The sequence below is a fragment of the Capricornis sumatraensis genome, chromosome 4, assembly GCF_032405125.1.
Source record: "Capricornis sumatraensis isolate serow.1 chromosome 4, serow.2, whole genome shotgun sequence".
In the NCBI taxonomy this organism is placed as follows: domain Eukaryota; kingdom Metazoa; phylum Chordata; class Mammalia; order Artiodactyla; family Bovidae; genus Capricornis; species Capricornis sumatraensis.
In genome coordinates, this window is record NC_091072.1 from 54,260,794 (window position 1) to 54,281,291 (window position 20,498).

At 35.7% G+C, this 20,498-nt stretch overlaps 1 protein-coding gene across 3 annotated transcripts in view; it reads right to left on the reverse strand.

Moving 5' to 3' along the window:
* The window catches only part of PPP1R12A (protein phosphatase 1 regulatory subunit 12A), a 165,649-nt gene that overhangs the window by 64,908 nt on the left and 80,243 nt on the right, over positions 1 to 20,498 (reverse strand). For all 3 annotated transcript variants that reach the window (XM_068971175.1, XM_068971174.1, XM_068971173.1), the window contains exons 3-8: positions 18,511 to 18,629; positions 9,207 to 9,366; positions 4,394 to 4,538; positions 3,027 to 3,101; positions 1,908 to 1,996; positions 1,584 to 1,741 (exon numbers count right to left, since the gene is read on the reverse strand). In XM_068971175.1, the coding sequence (XP_068827276.1) occupies positions 1,584 to 1,741; positions 1,908 to 1,996; positions 3,027 to 3,101; positions 4,394 to 4,538; positions 9,207 to 9,366; positions 18,511 to 18,629 (746 nt within the window). The remainder of the gene's footprint in view (positions 1 to 1,583; positions 1,742 to 1,907; positions 1,997 to 3,026; positions 3,102 to 4,393; positions 4,539 to 9,206; positions 9,367 to 18,510; positions 18,630 to 20,498) is intronic.

Genomic DNA, 20,498 nt, shown 5'->3' on the forward strand with positions numbered 1-20,498 from the left:
TAAGCTCAAGAAAATAAAGAAATTCATAACAAAGCACCTGGCAACAAAGCTAGCCTGTGCCTATTTAGCAGTATCTTGTTTTTAATGGGAAACTGAGTTAACAATCTGTTCCTTGACATGTTTATTAGTAAACTTTAAATTCTCACATTTTCTTAGAGAAAATGCTTTGCTGAGTGAGTAAAAACAGTCTGATTCAAAACTGTTGTTGTTGAGTGCAGAGGAAACAGGCGGAGTTCAAGGGGTTCTAGGGCTCTTTTGTGTTTACCACTTGATCAGCAAACTAGTCCTGAGATTATGATGCCAGTTTTGCATTGATAAAAATCTTAATGGAAATGAAATACTATTTCTGGTAAATATGTTAAAATGTCAAAATGCCAGGTTACACAACTCAAAGATGGCAATACTGGAATCTCAAACTCTTCAGAAGTTTTGAGTGGTTAGGCAGTAAAGAATAAAAGCAATTCAGTAAACAAAATTTATAAAAATGTGAGCCAGAGGAAAAAAATGCAGAAACTGTACCCTTGATAATAAAAAGGATTTAAATTGTTATAGTAAAACAATCTGGCAGCATCTGTGAAAAATGAAAATATGACTCAATGACCCAATTTTTCAGTATATCTATTAGAGAACCTCTTGGACATATACACAGGGAGATAATTATAAAATGACTGCTCCAGGACTGTTTACAATAAAACATTGGGAATTAGGTTAATTTTTTATCAAAAAGGAAGTCAATGTATTTAATGAATATTATACAGCAACTGAAGGGATAGATAACATATAAAAAGATACAGATAGAAACAAAACTTTTAAGTAAAAAAAACAAGCTGCATAACTATTTCTAGGGTAGAAAATAAAACACAAAGCAACCTTATAATTACTATATATTATTTTTGAATGTAAGATAAGAGTATAACAATGGATTAGGAGATTCAGGAAAAAACTCATGATAGTGATTTGGGAAAGAAATGAAAGAGAAGTACACTAGGGTGATGGTTAAAGAAGACAACAGTTTTAATTTTATTGAAAGAAAATTAGAAACAAATACAGGTAAAAGTCAATAGCTGCTTAGTTTTGGTAGTCTGAGTATGAATGTTTATTATATTTTTCTATATCTTTAAAATTTCTCAAAACAAAATAAATTTCCCCACACGTCTACAGGAAAAATTCTAGGGACTCAGTCCCAACGTTCTATTACTCAGGAAATACTTGGGAACCAGCTTCCTGTATTTGGGTTTCAGAAAGCAGCAGGAGCATTCTTGAATTGCTGGGAACCCATCTAACCCTATCTGTACCACCCAAAGGAAGTCTTCAAGACCTCTTCACCTTCTTCAAACTTAAAAATATAGGTCAGTGAAACACAGAGGTGATCAAGAGTATCCAGATAATTAGAGAACAATAAAATCACAACTATACCTAAAATTCTAACACTCCTGAAAGGTAATTTACAGGCTTGTTGCTGGCTTGGCAGGTATCTTAAATAGCATGTCAGTCTGAAAAGTTTCAAAATTAAAGTCTGACCTCATCTTACTTTACACTTCATCAAAATTTCACTAAAAATCCTTTTATCCTTCACATTTTACCTGTTTCAGCTTCTGATTCTGAGTCATCTTCCTCATCTTCTTCACTAGAGCAACTAGATTCATCTTTCTTTCCTTCTTCTTCATCATCAACCTTTTCTTGTTCCAGAGATTCAATACGGGATGCATTTTTCTCAGGCTCAATAATCAATGTCTCTTTACTATAAAAGAAAAAAAAGCCTTAAAATACTTATAAAAACAAAAGGTCAAAATACAATATAAATGTATTAATTTTTCTCAGAACCACAAAATCTAATAGCCATATCTGTGGCTATAATGCCAACTCATTTAAAAATATAACCAAATCTACTTTAATATTTTACTTACTTTTTAAAGGTCTTCTGTGACTGATTATTATCCATATTAGCTGTTGATTCAATTAGTGGAGATTTCTTTTCCCGTTTTTCACTATGGAGCTTTTTAAAAGTTATGCAAAGAAAAATAAGAATACTATTAAAATAATATCAATCAGCAAAATACAGAATTTAAAATAGTAACAAAGTAGCTTCCCAAACACTAAATGAAAACAAAACAGACAGAACAAAGATTTAAATTTCACCTAAAAGAAAAGGGCTCGGATAAAGAATAAAAAAGAACTAGACAGTTAACAATCTCCACAAAGGAGACTTCTCTGGTTGTCCTGTGGTTAAGATTCCACCCTTCTATACAGAAGGCACAGGTTCAATTCCTGGTCGAGGAACTAAGATATGCTATGCAGCCAAAAAAAGGGGGAGGGAGGTGCTCCACAAAGGATTAAGTTGGATTTTTTTTTTAAAGATCCCTCCAACTTTAGTTTACTGAAAAAGCCAGAGTCCATTAGTCATTTAGGATGTCTGATAATACTTAAACAACTGCTTCCTAGTTATGTAACTGTTTGCTTTTCTAGGGTAAGCTATTTTTGAAATCTGAGATTTTATAGTCTCCACCTTCTAAGCAAACTTCCTTATGAAATCACAAAAACATTACTGAGAACATACACATTATACAGGGCTTCCCTGGTGGCTCAGTAGGTAAAGAATCGACCTACAATGCAGGAGAAGGGGGTTCAATCTCTAGGTTGGAAAATTCCCCTGGAGGAGGGCATGGCAACCCACTCCAGTATTCTTGCCTGGAGAATCCCACGGACAGAAGAGCCTGGTGGGCTACAGTCCACGGGATCGCAGAATTGGACACAGATTAGCAACTGAGCTCACATGCACATACATTATCTAAGTATTCCTTTGGGAAGAGGAGGCTAGAGAAATGGGGAAAGGGCCACACAAAAGGCTAAAAAAATACCACCACTACTCCTTTATTCTTATCTACTGTCATTTAATTTGTTTACTGGGAATACCTTAAAACCAAACAGTACAAAATATAGTAAGAACACTTTTTCAACTGTCTAAAATTCAATGTTATAAGGGAATTCACTAATAGAGACAATTTTTAGATAGCCATCAAACGTACCAGATTTTGTTTCTTTTGTAACTCTTCTAAATATCCTAAAATGTCTTCATCTGCTACATCAAAGGCTGTCTGGCCCTACACAGAAAACAAAGGGTTGGTGATGATAAAAAGTTATCAATAAATTACGCCCTCAGTGATTCTCTATAAATCTACAGAAAGAATTAGGTAATTTTTTTTATAATAGGTACAAAACATGGTACAAATGATTTGAAGTAGATAAATGAAAAATCCATGTGAGGAAGAAGCAACTGATATACATCCCCTTACTTTTTTTTTGGTAACAGCTTTACTGATCTATAGTTCACATACAAGTCAACTATTTGAAGTATGCAATCCAATGGTTTTTAGTACATCCACGAGTATCACAACCAGTTTTAGAACATTTTCATCGTCCTCAAAATAAATGACACACCCACTGCAATCTTCGCACCATTCCTCCTTGCTCGCCCAGTCTAAGGCAACCACTAACGTACTCCGTTACTATAGATTCTTGTTACTATACCTATTTTGCACATTTCATATGAAAGGAATCATATAGTATATAGTCCTCTGTGACTGGCTTCCTTTACTTTACCTACTGTTCTCAAGGTTTTTCCATGTTGTAGTAAATATCTATTTCATTCTTTTTTTAATTGCTGAATATTATTTCATTGTCTTGTACACCATAGTTTGATAATTTATTCACCGGCTGATGGACACCTGCATCTGCTTTTGCTTTTCTGGTATATAATGAGTAACACTGCTATGGACATTTGTATATAAGTTTTTGTGTGGACATCTGCTTTAATTTTTTGGGTATAATAGCTACAAGCAGAATTACTGGGTCATGTAGTAACTCCAAGTTTGCCTTTTTTGAAATCTTATTTCAAATTACATTCTTACTAGAGTAATAAAATAAATATATGCATTTCAAATATACTTAAAAGTTCAGCTAGCCACAGGTATGACTTAGTTTCAAAAATCAGTCCAGACAAACATCTGTCAGTCTGTTTTTATTCACAGTGGAAAAGACAATTTTAAAGAGCTGGTGGCAAAAACTGGTAAGGATTTTTCCTGTTGCCAGCTTAGTCCTTATAATAACCCTATTGGTACAAGTTTCCAGAACACCAGAAAGTTCACTGCTTAGAATATATTCTATCTTATACATCTGCAAAATTTTCTTAATTTATGAGTTTTTAAATATAATATCAATGGAAGAGCCTAAATCACCTCATAAGTAGCTGGAAAAGACTTAATAATAAAAATGAATAAACAATTGATCATTATGAAAAACAACATAATTATATAATTTATAGTCTCATAATATTTAAAGACTAAAACTGTATTTTTAAAAGTTAAAATATTTAAGGTACATTTAAAAGGCCTACCACTTTGTTGACCATCTCCATATCACATAGATTGTCCACTAAAATCCGACATGCTTCCTCTTTACCCCAATGAGCTGCAGCATGAAGAGGTGTCCAGCCATCATAATCTTTAATATTAACATCATAGCCTGCCTGTATTAAAAGTCTAAACAAATTACAGTGAATTAGATAATCATTAAAATCTAGAAACGAATGAACAGAATCAACAGCTCTATACCATGCACTTAAACAAAAATTTGCAATATATTTCTTTTCATATTTTGAAATTTCTCCTCCCCTCAACAAATTAACTAGGGCAAAAGAAAGTAATTCTCAGAAAACACTGGAATAGAGAATCTTGAGTTATTTCCATAATAATGAATTCAGTTTTAATCAATTCCTCATAATTATTCCTCTTAATGATGGTGTCTTATGGTTTGGGATGACACTGATTCTTACTAAGATGTTTCTAACTGAAATTTTGACAGGGAAGCCTATAATTTTTCAAAACTACTAGATCAATTTGTATGTTAAACTGATTTATTGTAGGAAATGGCTTCCATATGATATATCATCTCAGGCTGAACACGTTCTCAAAATATACTGGGATCAAACAGACATTTGTAGTGTTATCGCTGCTTTGCAGTTAAGGAACTGGTTTGTGAAAGCTTTCATGAACCTTTATGATCTACCACTGGAAATTTTCACAGGAAAATGACAATCTGTTAGAAACAAAACAAAGCAAAACAAATATTTTGAGGGGTTGAGTCTATTTTCTGTAGCAGTAGAAAGCAGATATTCTAATCATCAACAAAGCTAGAAAACAGGAATACATTTTAATACAATGCAAAAAGTTGCATAAATGTTAGTATGCCCTTCTAACTATATATTGACATCAACTTTTATTTAGAAATTAAGCTCATAGAGATCAAAGAATGGGTCTATAAACTGCACACAGCACAGCCCCACACACAAAGGCGAACACTAAATACCTCATAACTCAAATCTGGTTAACCTTTACCTTACTTTCCAAGATGTTGACCTTGAGAAGGGCTTCTTTTTACCTACAGGAGGTGGTAGTGATAGCTAACATATAATCATTTATTTATGTTCAAGAACTGAGTTCCCTGTTTCCTAACAGTATCTAAAGAATATGTTTATATTCTCCACCCCAGTTCCACTGAATTAATCAGTATTTTGGGAGATGGGCCCTGTCAATCTGTATTTTTAATAAGTCCTCCATATGACCTCACATCACTGCCTGTTATCTGATTGCAGATCAACATTTAAAAGCCACTGATCTAAAAAACAGGCTAGTAGATATAAGTCTGAAGCTTTAAGTTAAAAAAATATGGCCACTAGCACATACATCATCAGATAGAGAAAAATAAAAATATATCCACAATTAGGAAATATGAACTATAATAATGTTAGATACCCCGAGTGGTATTCTAAGTACTGGGGAGTCTATGTGGAGAGAAAGGTAGAAACATTCCCCCCTCCCTGCTCCCAAATATAAGGCTCTCTATATACCAGGCCATGCAAAGATACTCCAAAAATATAAGATGGTATTTATTATACTCAAGGAACTTCTAATGGAGGACAAAAGTCAAGTAAAACAACAATCAACCCTCACAGACAGGTTCTACGGTGAAGCTGCCTTAGAAGTACAGGGCTGAAAAGCCTAAGAGTCAGCTGAAAGGGGCTGTGTGTTTGCAGGGAGGGCATAAAGGGGGAGATGCTGACATCAAAAATGGATCTCTTCTATTTATTTTTGATTTCATATTTTCTTTCCTAAGTAATACACTCCCAAGTTTCAAAACTAAAAAAGATATAAATGACCATATAGGAAAGTCACTTTCCCATTGCTGACCTTTAGCCAACCAGCTTCCCCTCCCCATAGATAACCATACTACAATTTTTGATTAGATTCTTACAGAGAGATTTTAGGCATATATAAACAGATATAACTTAAATTTAAAAATAAATAAACACAAATGAGGCATAGTTCTATTCTTGGGTTGACACTTAACACATCCTATTGTTCTTTTCATATATTAAGTAGTGTTTTAATCATTACAGAGTATTCTAGTGAAAGGATGTATCATAATCTAGGCAATCATTATCCTACTCCAATCATAAAAAACACTGCTAGCACATACCTTATTTCCTAGGGGAGAGTAAGAATAGCTGTAAAAAAAATTCCCAGAGGTAATGCTGCTAAACGAAAGGATAACTGTTACTTTGATAAAATTTGCTCAATAGTCATTTTTAGTTCTACCAATGACATAAGAGAGTGCCTTTTCCCAGCTTTGCCGACACTGTGCCAAGCATTTTGATCTTTGCCAGTATGATAGATGGAAAATGATGATTCATTGCAGCTTTATCTGCAACTATTATGAATGAGGCTGAGCTTTTTTTCCCATAGACTGAAGAGCCTTGAACTGAGTCAAAAGATCAAAAGGAATTTACTTCCAAGTTGAAGTTGGTGAATGAAGGTACCTAGACAGAAGTAAGAGTATGCTTTAAGACATCATGACAGAACTTAAAGACGATATATGTAGTCGGACTCATGAATGCCTGAGGATCAGTGGTAGCAGCTTAGCTTGACAGAGAAACCAATGGCCAGATGACTGATGGTCTTATGGGCTAGGTTGAAGAGTTTAAAATTCATCACAATTTCTAAGAATCTTAACGAAGGACGTTAAGAGCCTGTAAAACTGAATTACAAACACCACTTGGAAGCAGTCTAGAAATCCATTTAACAGGGCAATCTGGTACCCATATATACATTCACAGAAACAAGAATTTTAAGAAACAAAATTATCTTTACCATATGTAATACTCTGTGATATTTTCAATTATTTTCTTTTAAATGCTGTTTGCAATTCACTAAGTGCATTTCATGACCCACACTAACGGGCCTTGAAAGTTTGGAAAAGTTTTGTACTAGAGAGAAACAGATGAGACAAGGAAACTAATTAAGAGTGTACCATTCTAGGAGAAGGCTTAAGTTCCTGAAGTGAGTAGAGACTGAAATAGGAGGAAATCTGGAATAACTGACCCACTTAAACTTCTTCACTGTTTTTATTGAAGAGATGGAATAAGGAGGACAGATTTCTATTAGAGGCCCAGGTGGAACAAACACAACATAAAGGGTGCAATAGATTTTGCTGAGGGCCAGTCTTACTAGCTTTCACATACATATAACAAAAGTTATGCAATGAATTCTTTTTTTTTACATAGCTGCCAATACCTTTGCATTGCATAAGAAAAAGCAAAACACAAATTTATTGTGACATAAAAGAGCTTTTCCTAAGGTTATTTGTTGGTCAATAAGTAAGTTCCCTATATACAAACCTTAAAGTTTCGAACTTTCAAAGATGTGAACATGTTTTCACATGTCCAATCACAGAAGCTGGTTCATGTGTCTGGTGTACACTACCATGTGTGCGCATCTACTGCAAGTGGTTGTGCTTTTGAGTACTTCTACCATTCAATACTGTATACAGTACAGTAGTACAGTACTGTATTTCGAGCCTAGGATTCCAGAAGCAAGCGTAAAAGCAGCATTGATGTACCTGGTACTGCTCAGAAGTACCAAGCAGTAACAATGGAACAAAAGTGACAGCAATTAGAGAGCGGAGTGAGGTGAAAAGATGGAATCGGAGGCCCAGAGAAAGGATGAAGAGAGACAAGAGGAAGAAGTTAACTGAAGAACAGAAGCGATTCATGACACAGGAAACGGCAAGGGGAGTTTCTTCATCTGAGGAGGCACAGATAGCTTTTGAGTCACAGGACCCGAATGTAGAACAGGACAGGAAGGTTGCAGCAGCCTTTCAAAATGCCATCCAGGCTGCCGTGACATCTACAAGAAGAGAAAAAGAGCTACTACCCAGACTACACTGGGTCATTTTTTCAAGAGGGCAGATAGAATTGAACCCAGCGAAGAACCAGAACCTGTGCCATCAACATCAAACATGAGTGGCACTGCAGCTTGTCCTCTGCCTCCTGTTGCTGATACCACTGGCAACTACCATCTCCCACCATCTCCCCCTCCTCCAGTCAGCAACTCTTTCTGTCTGCCCATTCAACGCCCACCCTGTATGCCAGCTACTGTGTTGTAGTACTATACTTCTCAAGGTATTGTACTATAAAATTAAACATGTTTTCTTTATTTCTTGCCCACCTTTATGTATTATTTGTGTGAAAAGTATCATAAATCTATTAAGCACAATACTATATAACCAGTTGTGTTAGTTGGGTACCTAGGCTAACTCTGTTGGACTTACAAATTGGTGTTATGAATGCACTCTTGGAACAGAACTTGTTCATATATAGGGGACTTACTGTATAGTCTAAGTTGCCTATGGTTTAATATTATGCTAATAGCTCTCTGAATTCCAGTGCTCACATAATGAAAACCTTAAAAAAAAAAAAAAAAACCAGACAAATTATATGGAAGTAAATAATCAGTACGAATCACGGTCTCAGAATTTGACAGTATGTATTATATATAACATTGTTCTTAGTTTCTGTATCCAGAGCTCACCTATCTGGGAACCTCAAAGAGACTCTAATAATTTACCAGACCAGAAGGTAACACATAATGGTTGTCTGATACAAATTTTACTTATCAGAAAACTGCAATGGAAAAAAACAACAGAATAATAAAAATTTGAGAATGAAAGAACTTCAGAAACAAAACAATAACATTCAACATTTAATTAATTTTCAAAAACTGTTTCAAAATAACATTAGCAGGTATCTTAAAAAAGGAAAAATGAAACAAAGAAAACAAAGCAGAAAAACAACTGTGAGAAGCAATACTTACTTTAAAACTTCTGTATAGCCCTTGGCGGCTGCAACGTGAAGCGCTGTGCCTCCGGATTTTGCATGCCGGACGTCAGTTATATGGCCACTATTTAACCACTGTCTGGCATCTCTAAGCATTATTCGTTCCTCTTCTTTTCGAGCTGCTTCTATATCAACCCCTGATATAATAAAAATAACTTTTTATTTTTCCTCTATAGAAAATGTTTTTGTATGGAAATAAAATTATCTCAATCATTTTAAGTGAAAATTAAAAGTGATATTATATTTTTGAAAACTGGGCTGCTTAGAACATGCTGGTTAAAGAAATGCAGGAATACTGCAGATATTTTTTTTTGCATTTTTAATTGACTATTTAATTTTTGTCCTTACAATTTTTTTTGGCTTTTTTTTTTAACCTTTTCTGCTTATTCCTTTATGTTTTTGAATATTTGAACATTCCCCAAGGTATATCTTACTTTGGTTTAAAAAACAGATTTTTTTAACACAATCTTATTTATTTAAGTCTCAATTTTCTATCTACCTGCTTTGACTAGTTCTCTGAACTCTAGCCTAGTAGGCATAAATGTTTTTTAAAACACTTCAACTTGGAGGTTTTGTCTTCATATAAAATTTAACAGGCCTTAAGACAGGTTATTTTCAAACCAACATGGTACACTGTTCATACTGTTAGTATCTGTTTTATAATTTTAATAGTAAGTTATACAGATGTTTATTTATTTAAAAGCTTGAAGCATTGTGCTAGGTTGAGGTGATAAGAGGAGGGGAATTCAGAAGGGAACCTTCAAAGAGCTCAAATTCTAAGAAAAAAATGAAAAGAGCAAAGTTAATCCTGAAATTCTTCAGTAATCTCATGTTATCTTATGTTTTCAAATGCTGGCTATTTAAAAAACAGCACACACCACATCATTTACACTTTAGAAGATCATAAGTTTTAAGAGTTTTTTAAAAGGTGAAGATACTGCTTTTTTATCTTCTATCCCCATCATCTGGATGGGTACCTGATCTAAAGTAAAAAGGATCAGTAAATGTTTACTAAATGAACACTGTTTAAGTTGGTAAGTCGTGTCCCACTCTTTTGCGACCTCAAGGACTGCAGTCCCCCAGGCTCCTCTGTCCATGGGATTTTCCAGGCAAGAATACTGGAGTGGGTTGCCAGTTCCTTCTCCCGGGCATCTTCCTTCTTTGAACCGGAGTCTCCTGCACTGGCAGGAGGGTTCTTTACGCTGAGCCACCAGAAAAGCCTTAGGTTGCAACACTTGCCCAGAAACCTGGAGGTCATCCTTAATCCCTCCCTTTACCTTATCTCCAGCCCTCATCCAATAGCCGGCAGATTTTGAGTTGCCATCTCCTAGAATGTCTTTGTAATGGCTCCTTATGCTATTTTAGTTCATGTCTTATGTCTCACACTTTGATGACTACACCTGGCCCTTAATTCACTCACCTCAGTCCCTTCTGAGTCATTCCCCACATGATCAGAAGACTGGTTTTTCTATATTAAAATATGATCATCTCACTTTTCTATAAAAACCTATCAATGATTGCTAAGCTCCTATAAGACAAAGCTCAAGCTCTTAAGTGTAGCATACAAAGCCATTTATGATTTGGTCTCAAGGCATTTTTAATCTCTAGTATTTCTCCTCTATCATCACCCAGTGTTCCAACCATCTGCGATCTTCACATAGGTCAGGTACATCACTTGCCTGTGTTACTGTGCAAGCTGTTATCCTCTACCTGGAATGTATCCTTATCTTGCTTGCTTATTTATTCAAGACACAACTGAATTGTTGAACTGAAGCTCAATCTTAAAAAAGTAGGCAAAAATGGTAAAGTATTTTTAAAATCCCAAGATTACAAAAGTACCAGCTAAAGTCATCTTGAAACTAGAGATCTTATTACCACATATGAAAGAAACCTACAATAAGACTTTCCAAACTGACTTTATAAAACAATTATATATATAATATAGAACAAATAAAACCTATTATCTTTATTTACAAAGCATCACAATTTCTATAAAAAAGCAATTTTACATTATAAATTTCCTATCAAAAGATAATCAGCCCATCTTATTGAAGATGTCTTCTAATGTTATTCATAAAAGAAATTATAAGGCTGCAACTGTATTACATTAAGAATAATCTTTCTACTAAAAGACTTTTCTCAGACTGATTTATTTTCTTATGCTTTTTTTAACTATGTCTTTTAAAACATGAAGCTATTTATTATCTTTATCCCTTTTCTCTTTACCATCTTGAACAGCCTGACTGTTACTATCTTTTATTATTCTAAATTTCCTCTGGACTTGAAATAAATATCTACTTCTTATTTCTGGATTTATCTAATTTCATGCTATCTTTACCTTATTACAAAGCAATTACCCTTTGTTGCCACCAAATTGTGCCTTTATATAAATTATATATAAACAAACAACTCAAGTCTAAAATTTAAGTATATATGAAGGGAAATTTCTTATGTTTAAGTAAATTCAGTTACTAAAAAACCTAACAACACTTTTCTTCCTTTTAAAATCTTTTAAAAAATACCAATGATTACAGCGATGGACAATTACATTTTTTTTAAACCCTATCAAACAATATAAATATATATAGAGAGAGAAATAAAATATATATAACAATATATATAGAGAGTACAATACTTGTTTTCTAATTTCAGTATTTTAACTAGGCTAGTAACCTTCAGACAGCCATAACTTCTCTCAATATTAGTATAATGAGTTAAGAACACAGATCTGAATCTACACTGCTTGGTTTCAATCCCTGATCTGCCTCTTACTAGCTCTATCATCTTGAGCAAGACACAATCCACACTAGCATTCAGTTTCTTTATTTGTAAGTTAGGAATAATCATGTTGTTCTGAGGATTAAATTAATTAATATATGTGAAGTATTTAGAAGAGGAATAAGCACTGAGGTGTTAATTATCATGATCAGTTCTAAAAGTCTATGATTCTGCTTCTCTTTTATTGCTCTTTTATTAGAGCCTATAAAGCATTTTACTGGTCTTTAATTCACCTACTGGTCTTTAGTTTACCTATAATTGCAAAACTTTTAAACAATGAAAACAATGTATACTGAACTAAATGGGGTATGATAATAAAGTGACTAGACTATTTACCATCTGTCACTACTATTAAGAAATAGTAAATGTTAGCTTATAAGAAAATGTTAGTCAATTCTCTTAGGTAAGAAAACATAAAACTGAATTGGAATTTGGTTAGATAAGAAGTGCAAAAATTGACTTGTATTCCAAGCTAAGTAAAGAAAATTACTTTAAAAATAAATCAGAAATACTTTCATCTACTATTCAATTATTACTACTTTCAAAGGAAATTTACTTAAGCATGACTAGTTGTTAATCATGTACATTAGAACAAGACCCAAAAGAATGATTAAAGAATTTAAAAATATTAAAAATAACTTTCATATCAGGATAAATAATTTAAGAAATCTTGTCATTACTAGTGATATATTTAGGAGGCTACTTTTATAAATTGTTCAACTCTACTGACAGAGAGAGAGAGATGCCTCTATCTTTTTTTCTTTGGAATAAAGTTATGTTATATAAATCATGTATTCCCATTTATTATTCCCATGAACGAATGAACATTAGGAAATATTTCTAGGAGACATTCCTAATAGAATGCAGTATGATACTGTGATGAAGAATGTGAGGCTCAAGGTATCTGTTACACTGTTTGGGAATGAACTACATACAGCATCACTTTCTACCTGTTTGACCTTGGGCAAATCTCTGAACCTCCTTTTCTCATCTATAAAATGAAGAGACAGCACTATTAACCTTGTAGAACTGCTATAAGGATGAAATGAAATAATTCATGTAAAGTCTTCTGCTCAATAACTAGTATTTAGATATTTAAAAGAGTTAGCTTTTATTTTTAGTATCAGTGCTTCAATTTCAGTTTCAGGGTCATATTATATATTATTTTCCAGAATTTCTCACCTATTATTTTTCCAGATTTACATTTTCCATCCTGACCTTGCCTAGATTCCAACATGGCACTGAACAGTGCCATTCAGATGTGCTTTAGCAACCACAAATTCAATACATCTCAAAACAAACTCATGCATGTTCTAAATTTGGTCCCGCTTTGTTCCACCTTTTTGCGTGAATTCACCCAATAATCACTTCTTAAACTGGAAATCTCAGGAGGCAAATTAGCTGGCCTCAATTCTTCCTTCAACTCCATATTCAATTACTCACCAAACTGTTTTAATTTTACCTTAATATTTTCTGAAAACAACCCTGGCTCTTTGCTCTTTTCCACCTTAAATATAATTACATTGGCCCTACTGGTCTCTCACCTGGATTAAATGAACGGTCTTCCTCTGGGAAGGCATGCCACCATGTATTCCCCATTTGAGTTCATCCTCCAGATTACCACCAGCTTTATTACTAAACACTAAATCCAATCAGGTTATTTTCCTGCTGGGGATCTTTGTTGCATCCGTCTAATGCCTACAAAATAGATGTCCACCATCTGGCAGCTAGTCTAATCTTTTCAAGTCTCAATCTCATACTAATTCCATCTTGATTTTCTTCCTCCCTTCCAATCCTAGTGAATTCTCTGCATTTGCTATGTTTCTGATCCCTTTTCTTTGCACTTGTTGATACCCCCTTCTGATATGCCTTTTTCGTCCACCATGCCTCTTCTCTGCCAAGCAAACTCCCTCTCAAATGTCCTCTTTCTCAGACCCTTCCTGACTGAGAGCAGTCAGCCAGTCTTTCCTGTTCTCCCGCATTGTTCGGCTCCCGCCTATGTGTTAGCGTACAGCACTGTAAAGCTGTTTATGGAGCTGTCACTTTCACCACCCTGTGAGATCCTCAAGAGCAAAGTTTGTTCCATTTTTTGTTTAAATACCCAGCACTCAGAACAAATATGCTGGCACATTAATCAAAATCGAATGAATCATTACAACTAAAATCAGCCTTGCTAACTGTTTCCTTTATATAGAAAGAAACTAAAGACAAGAAGTTTTCAGTACATCTCCGTCCCTTTCCCAGTTGCTATCTCAGTTAAGTTCAGTCGCTCAGTCGTGTCCGACTCTTTGCAACCCCATGAATCGCAGCATGCCAGGCCTCCCTGTCCATCACCAACTCCAGGAGTTCACACAAACTCACGTCCATCGAGTCAGTGATGCCATCCAGCCATCTCATCCTTGGTCGTCCCCTTCTCCTCCTGCCCCCAATCCCTCCCAGCATCAGAGTCTTTTCCAATGAGTCAACTCTTCCCATGAGGTAGCCAAAGTACTGGAGTTTCAGCTTCAGCATCATTCCTTCCAAAGAAATTCCAGGGCTGATCTCCTTCAGAATGGACTGGTTGGATCTCCTTGCAGTCCAAGGGACTCTCAAGAGTCTTCTCCAACACCACAGTTCAAAAGCATCAATTTTTGGTGCTCAGCTTTCTTCACAGTCCAACTCTCACATCCATATATGACCACTGGAAAAACCATAGCCTTGACTAGACGGACCTTTGCTGGCAAAGTAATGTCTCTGCTTTTCAATACGCTATCTAGGTTGGTCATAACTTTTCTTCCAAGGAGTAAGCGTCTTTTAATTCCATGGCTGCAGTCACCATCTGCAGTGATTTGGGAGCCCAGAAAAATAAAGTCTGATTCTGTTTCCACTGTTTCCCCATCTATTTGCCATGAAGTGATGGGACCAGATGCCATGATCTTCGTTTTCTGAATGTTGAGCTTTAATACAACTTTTTCACTCTCCTCTTTCACTTTCATCAAGAGGCTTTTTAGTTCCTCTTCATTTTCTGCCATAACGGTGGTGTCATCTGCATATCTGAAGTTATTGATATTTCTCCTGGTAATCTTGATTCCAGCTTGTGCTTCTTCCAGCCCAGCATTTCTCATGATGAGAAACTCATCTGCAAATAAGTTAAATAAGCAGGGTGACAATATACAGCCTTGACGTACTCCTTTTCCTATCTGGAACCAGTCTGTTGTTCCACGTCCAGTTCTAACTGTTGCTTCCTGACCTGCATATAGGTTTCTCAAGAGACAGGTCAGGTGCTCTGGTATTCCCATCTCTTTCAGGATTACTGAAAGAGGAACTCCCCAGGTCAGTAGGTGCCCAATATGCTAGTGGAGATCAGTGGAGAAATAACTCCAGAAAGAATGAAGGGATGGAGCCAAAGCAAAAACAATACCCAGTTGTGGATGTGACTGGTGAGAGAAGCAAGGTCTGATGCTGTAAAGAGCAATATTGCATAGGAACCTGGAATGTCAGGTCCATGAATCAAAGCAAATTGGAAGTGGTCAAACAGGAGATGGCAAGAGTGAACATCGACATTCTAGGAATCAGCAAACTAAAATGGACTGGAATGGGTGAATTTAACTCAGATGATCATTATATCTACTACTGCGGGCAGGAATCCCTCAGAAGACATGGAGTAGCCATCATGGTTAACAAGAGTCCAAAATGCAGTATTTGGATGCAATCGCAAAAACGACAGAATGATCTCTGTTCATTTCCAAGGTAAACCATTCAATATCACGGTAATCCAAGTCTATGCCCCAACCAGTAACGCTTAAGAAGCTGAAGTTGAACGGTTCTATGAAGACCTACAAGACCTTTTAGAACTAACACCCAAAAAAGATGTCCTTTTCATTATAGGGGACTGGAATGCAAAAGTAGGAAGTCAAGAAACAGCTGGAGTAACAGGCAAATTTGGCCTTGGAATACGGAATGAAGCAGGGCAAAGGCTAATAGAGTTTTGCCAAGAAAATGCACTGGTCATAGTTGCTATCTATCTGGGCACTAATCAGGACAAGATGGACAGATAAGGTACTCTTTCTTTCTAGGTTGTGGTGCTTTATATCCATTCTTCCAGTTTCTTCAAGGCTTGACTATCCCATTACTCCAAAATTGCGTGCTTAGGATAGAAGTGTTAGAAGCTCTTCTGCGGATTTCTCCAAGCTCTAGTTTATGACTACTGTTGTAACATGGACCTTGCTTCTTCTGGACTCCAGGTACCTTCAGCTACTTGTTACAATGCTTCAGCTCTATTTAAGCATTTAAATATTTCCTCAGTTTTTAGTGCCCAAAATTTGTTTTTTAAAGAGCCAGAAGTGTGTGTGTGTTAAGTCATGTTCAACTCTTTATGACCCCATGGATGGTAGCCAACTAGGCTCCTCTGTCCATGGAATTTCCCAGGCAAGAATACTATTTCCTACTCCAGGGGATTCTCTACCGCAGGACTGCACCCGAGTCTCTCATGTCCCCTGCGTTGGCAGGTGGATTCTTTACCACTGTGTCACCTGGGAAGCCCCAAAGCAACCAGGTAGTCCTTATGAATTTTCCCAATCCCAAGAAATAAAAATTTCTTTTCACTTAGCTTCTATTTCTTTACTTTTATTTAATGAACCACACTTCCACAAGACTCAGCCCTCTCTAAACAAATACTCCATATCTTATACAACATAGTTCTCTTCTGATAATACTCATTCAATCACTGCCTAAACATAATACTACAGTGGAAATCACAGTAATTTATATATACGTTTTTAAAAACGGAAGTAAAATACACGTAATAAAATTTACTATCTTAATAATCATTTTAAGTAGACAGTTCAGCAATGTTAAGTACATTTACATTGTTGCTCAATCTTCAGAACACTTTTCATCTTGCAAAACTGAAACACTATGCTAATTAAACAGCAAATCCCCATTCCCACCTCCTCCCAACTCCTGACAACCATCATTCCACTTTCTCTATGATTTTCAGTACTTGAGGTACCTCATGTAAGTGGAATCAGACAGTAACTGTCTTTTTGTGACTGACTTATTTCACATAGCATAATGCTCTCAAGGTTCAACCAGGCTAAAGCATATGTCAGAATTTCCTTCATAATGCTGAACAGTATTTCACTGTAAGTATACATTATATATTATTTATTCATCCACCCATTGATGAACATTTGGTTTTCTTCCATCTTTTAGTTATTGTGAATAAACATGGGTATATAAAAGTCTCTTTGAAACTTTCCTTTTAATTCTTTGGTTATGTGTCCAGAAGAGGAACTGCTTTATATTTATTGAGATAATCACACAATTTAAAGTAAACAATTTAGTGGTTTTTAGTAAATCTGCAGAGTTGTGTAACTATTACCACAATCAGTGTTGGAATACTCATCACTCCTAAAAGAAATTCTATCCATAAGCAATCATCTATCACCATAAATTGACATCTCCCAAATTCATATCTCTAGCTTATACCTCTCTCTACTAACATATTCAACTGCCTGGATATCTAGCAGGCAAAACAAACTTAACAGGTCTAAAAAATGAACCCCCGAACCTTTTCCTATAAAACTTACTTCTTCCACAATATTCACATCTCTCGTAAAAACATCACCCATCTAGTTGCTAAAACCAAAAAGCTTAGAATCCTCCCTGCCTCCTTCTTACACAACCTACTTTTAATCATGCAGTGGTCTTCTTGGTCAAATCTTCATAATGTATCTAAACCCACACTTTTCTCCTCACTTTGTCTGCTGCCACCCACTTCTCCCCTCGCCGTTCTCCTACTGTTGCCCTTCCCTTGCACAGCAGCCCCACAGAACCTTTCTACAGTAAGTCAGATCATGTCACTCCTCTAATCTCCGTCTCTCCACTGACCCCCAATTTCACTCAGATTAAAAGCTAAAATCCTTCCAATGGCCCACACGGGCTTGTGTGATATGGTCCACTGCTCCTTCTGGGACCTCATCTCCTTCCAGCCTCTTCCACGTTCTGTCTGCTTTGGTCACACTAGGCTCGTTCACTGCTCCTCTGGAACATCAGGCACCCTCCCATCCGCGGACTCACTGCTCCCACTGCATGCAGCGCTCTTTCCCCAGGCCTGCATGATTCACTCCACCGCCTGGAGAAGGTCTTAGCTTAAATACATCCTTATCAGTGAGGACTTCTTGACCGTTCTATTTAAATTTGTCTTGTTCACCCCCGTACACTTTCTATCTTCTTTGTCTGTTTTACTTATCTCCAAAGCTTTTATTGACAGGTAACTTTATGCCTGATCCTACCACTTACAATATACTTCTTTCAACTTAAAAAATATTAAAAAGGTGTAGAGTTAATCATACACTTGTTCAAGTAGAACCTTACTCCACATATTACTAAGTAAACTGATTTTTTTCACTCAAATTATAACTGTCCTTCAATGTCAACAATTATTTATTGAAAAAGTCAAGTATCGTACTTTACACAAGACAGTTTTAAACACGCTTTCCATTTAGGTTGGTTTCCATTACCTTGCCGATTAACTTCATTCTGAAGTAGCTCTTCCATTGCCTCCTCCTCAGCAATATCTAAAGGTGTGTCTCCTTCACTGTTGACAGCTCCTACATGTGCTCCCTGACCAATCAAAAACCTGCAGAATTAAAGGGAAGAGAGTTAAGCAATGATGGTATCGTTGAAATAAGACTAAATGAATAGCTAATGACGTAAGCTTCTATGCAAGAGCAGTAATAAAAACAAAAGAAAGCATAGGCATTATGTAAGCTTTAAGAAACTACCATAAAGCATGCTTTCTTTTCTTTTTAAAATTTCGTATTTCCTAATTTTTCTGTAAGGAATACACTAATACAATACTAATACAAAAAACTCAGTCGTGTCCAACTCTTTGCGACCCCATGGATTGCAGCCTAAGAGGCTCCTCTGTCCATGGGATTTTCCAGGCGACAATACTGGAGTGGGTTGCCATTTCCTTCTCCAAGAGATCTTCCCGACCCAGGGATCAAACCCAGGTCTCCCACATTGTAGGCAGATGCTTTACCATCTGAGCCACCAGGGAAGTCACAATACTATATTAATACTGTACAAATACTAATACAAAAATGTCATTTAAAAATATTACAAGTATTTTAAAACAATTATGAAATCTTTCATAGGATTATTTCAGACTGTCTCCATTAAGATTTTTCATTATCTCCATATTGACTGGTTCCCTAACTGATCTTCACACTCCCAGTCTCATGCCATAAGCAAAAGCTCCTAACCCGAGACTCATGGACATAATGCGGAAAGTCATTCAGCTGGTACAGGTATCTTAAAATACTGTTCATGCTCATCAGTCTTTTTAATGTGTTACTGAAGAAGAATACACATACTTTGCACTATTTTATTTTATGCATCTGAAATACAATACTAAGAACAGATTCACAGGCGTCATTACACCTGCCAAAGGGATCAAGGGATCCAGATACAAAATGGTTATGAATCTCTTTCACTATACCAACTGCACATCTTCCAGAATCATCTATTTGATATGACTGGAGTCAATTCTCAATTTAAGATTCTCTGAATGGTTGTCCATGCTAGGAGAAAACACACATGACCCTTATTGATCTGGTTTTTCTTTTCAGCCTCATACTCTTCTTTCCACATTTTAGACTCCAACAATATGGAACTATAGTTCCAGACTAAACCATGTTCTTTTGGCATCCGTAATTTTACTTCTATGTAAAGAATGGTTCTTTTTTTCTCATATCCCTAAATCAATCTACTCTTATTCATTTATTTTTATAGGTTACATGACAATATATGCATTATAAAAACAGTGAATAAGAAAAAAAAGCCCACAGTTTTTAAAAAAGAAAAAAACTCTATACCTCTTTTATTGTCATGTTCCCTCTCAGAGATAAACACTATCAATAGCATGGCAAGAATCTTTCCAGTATCTTTGCCATAAATTTATATGTTTGTATATAAACAAATATACATAGTTACTTGAATGCAACATTCGCCTTCTAATAGCTGAAAAATATTTCATGATATGACTGGATCAATTTTTTTAATACTATCTTGCTAAAGGATGTGTTCTTAAATGGACATTTGACATTATCAATCTTTAACATTTTTCTCAATGTGATGAGAATAAAGCACCTTATCATCATTTTATTTCCTGACTACACAGGAGGTTGAAAATATCTGGATACATTTACTAGCATTTGTTATTTTCTCCTTTTGTGAACTTTCCATTTACATCTTTCACTTTTATTTTTAATGTCTGCATTAATTCCACAAGCACTTATGGGATGTTACAGATTGAATGACTTTGTGTTCCTCCAAAATTCATGTTGAAACCCCAAACTACCAACATCATGGTATTAGAGGAGGCAGGATTTGGGGAACGTAATTTAGGTATAGATCAGATCATGAGGTTGGAGAATCCATGATGGGATTAATGTTTTTAAAGAAGAAAATAATAGAGCTCACTGTCTCTACACTGAGTACACAG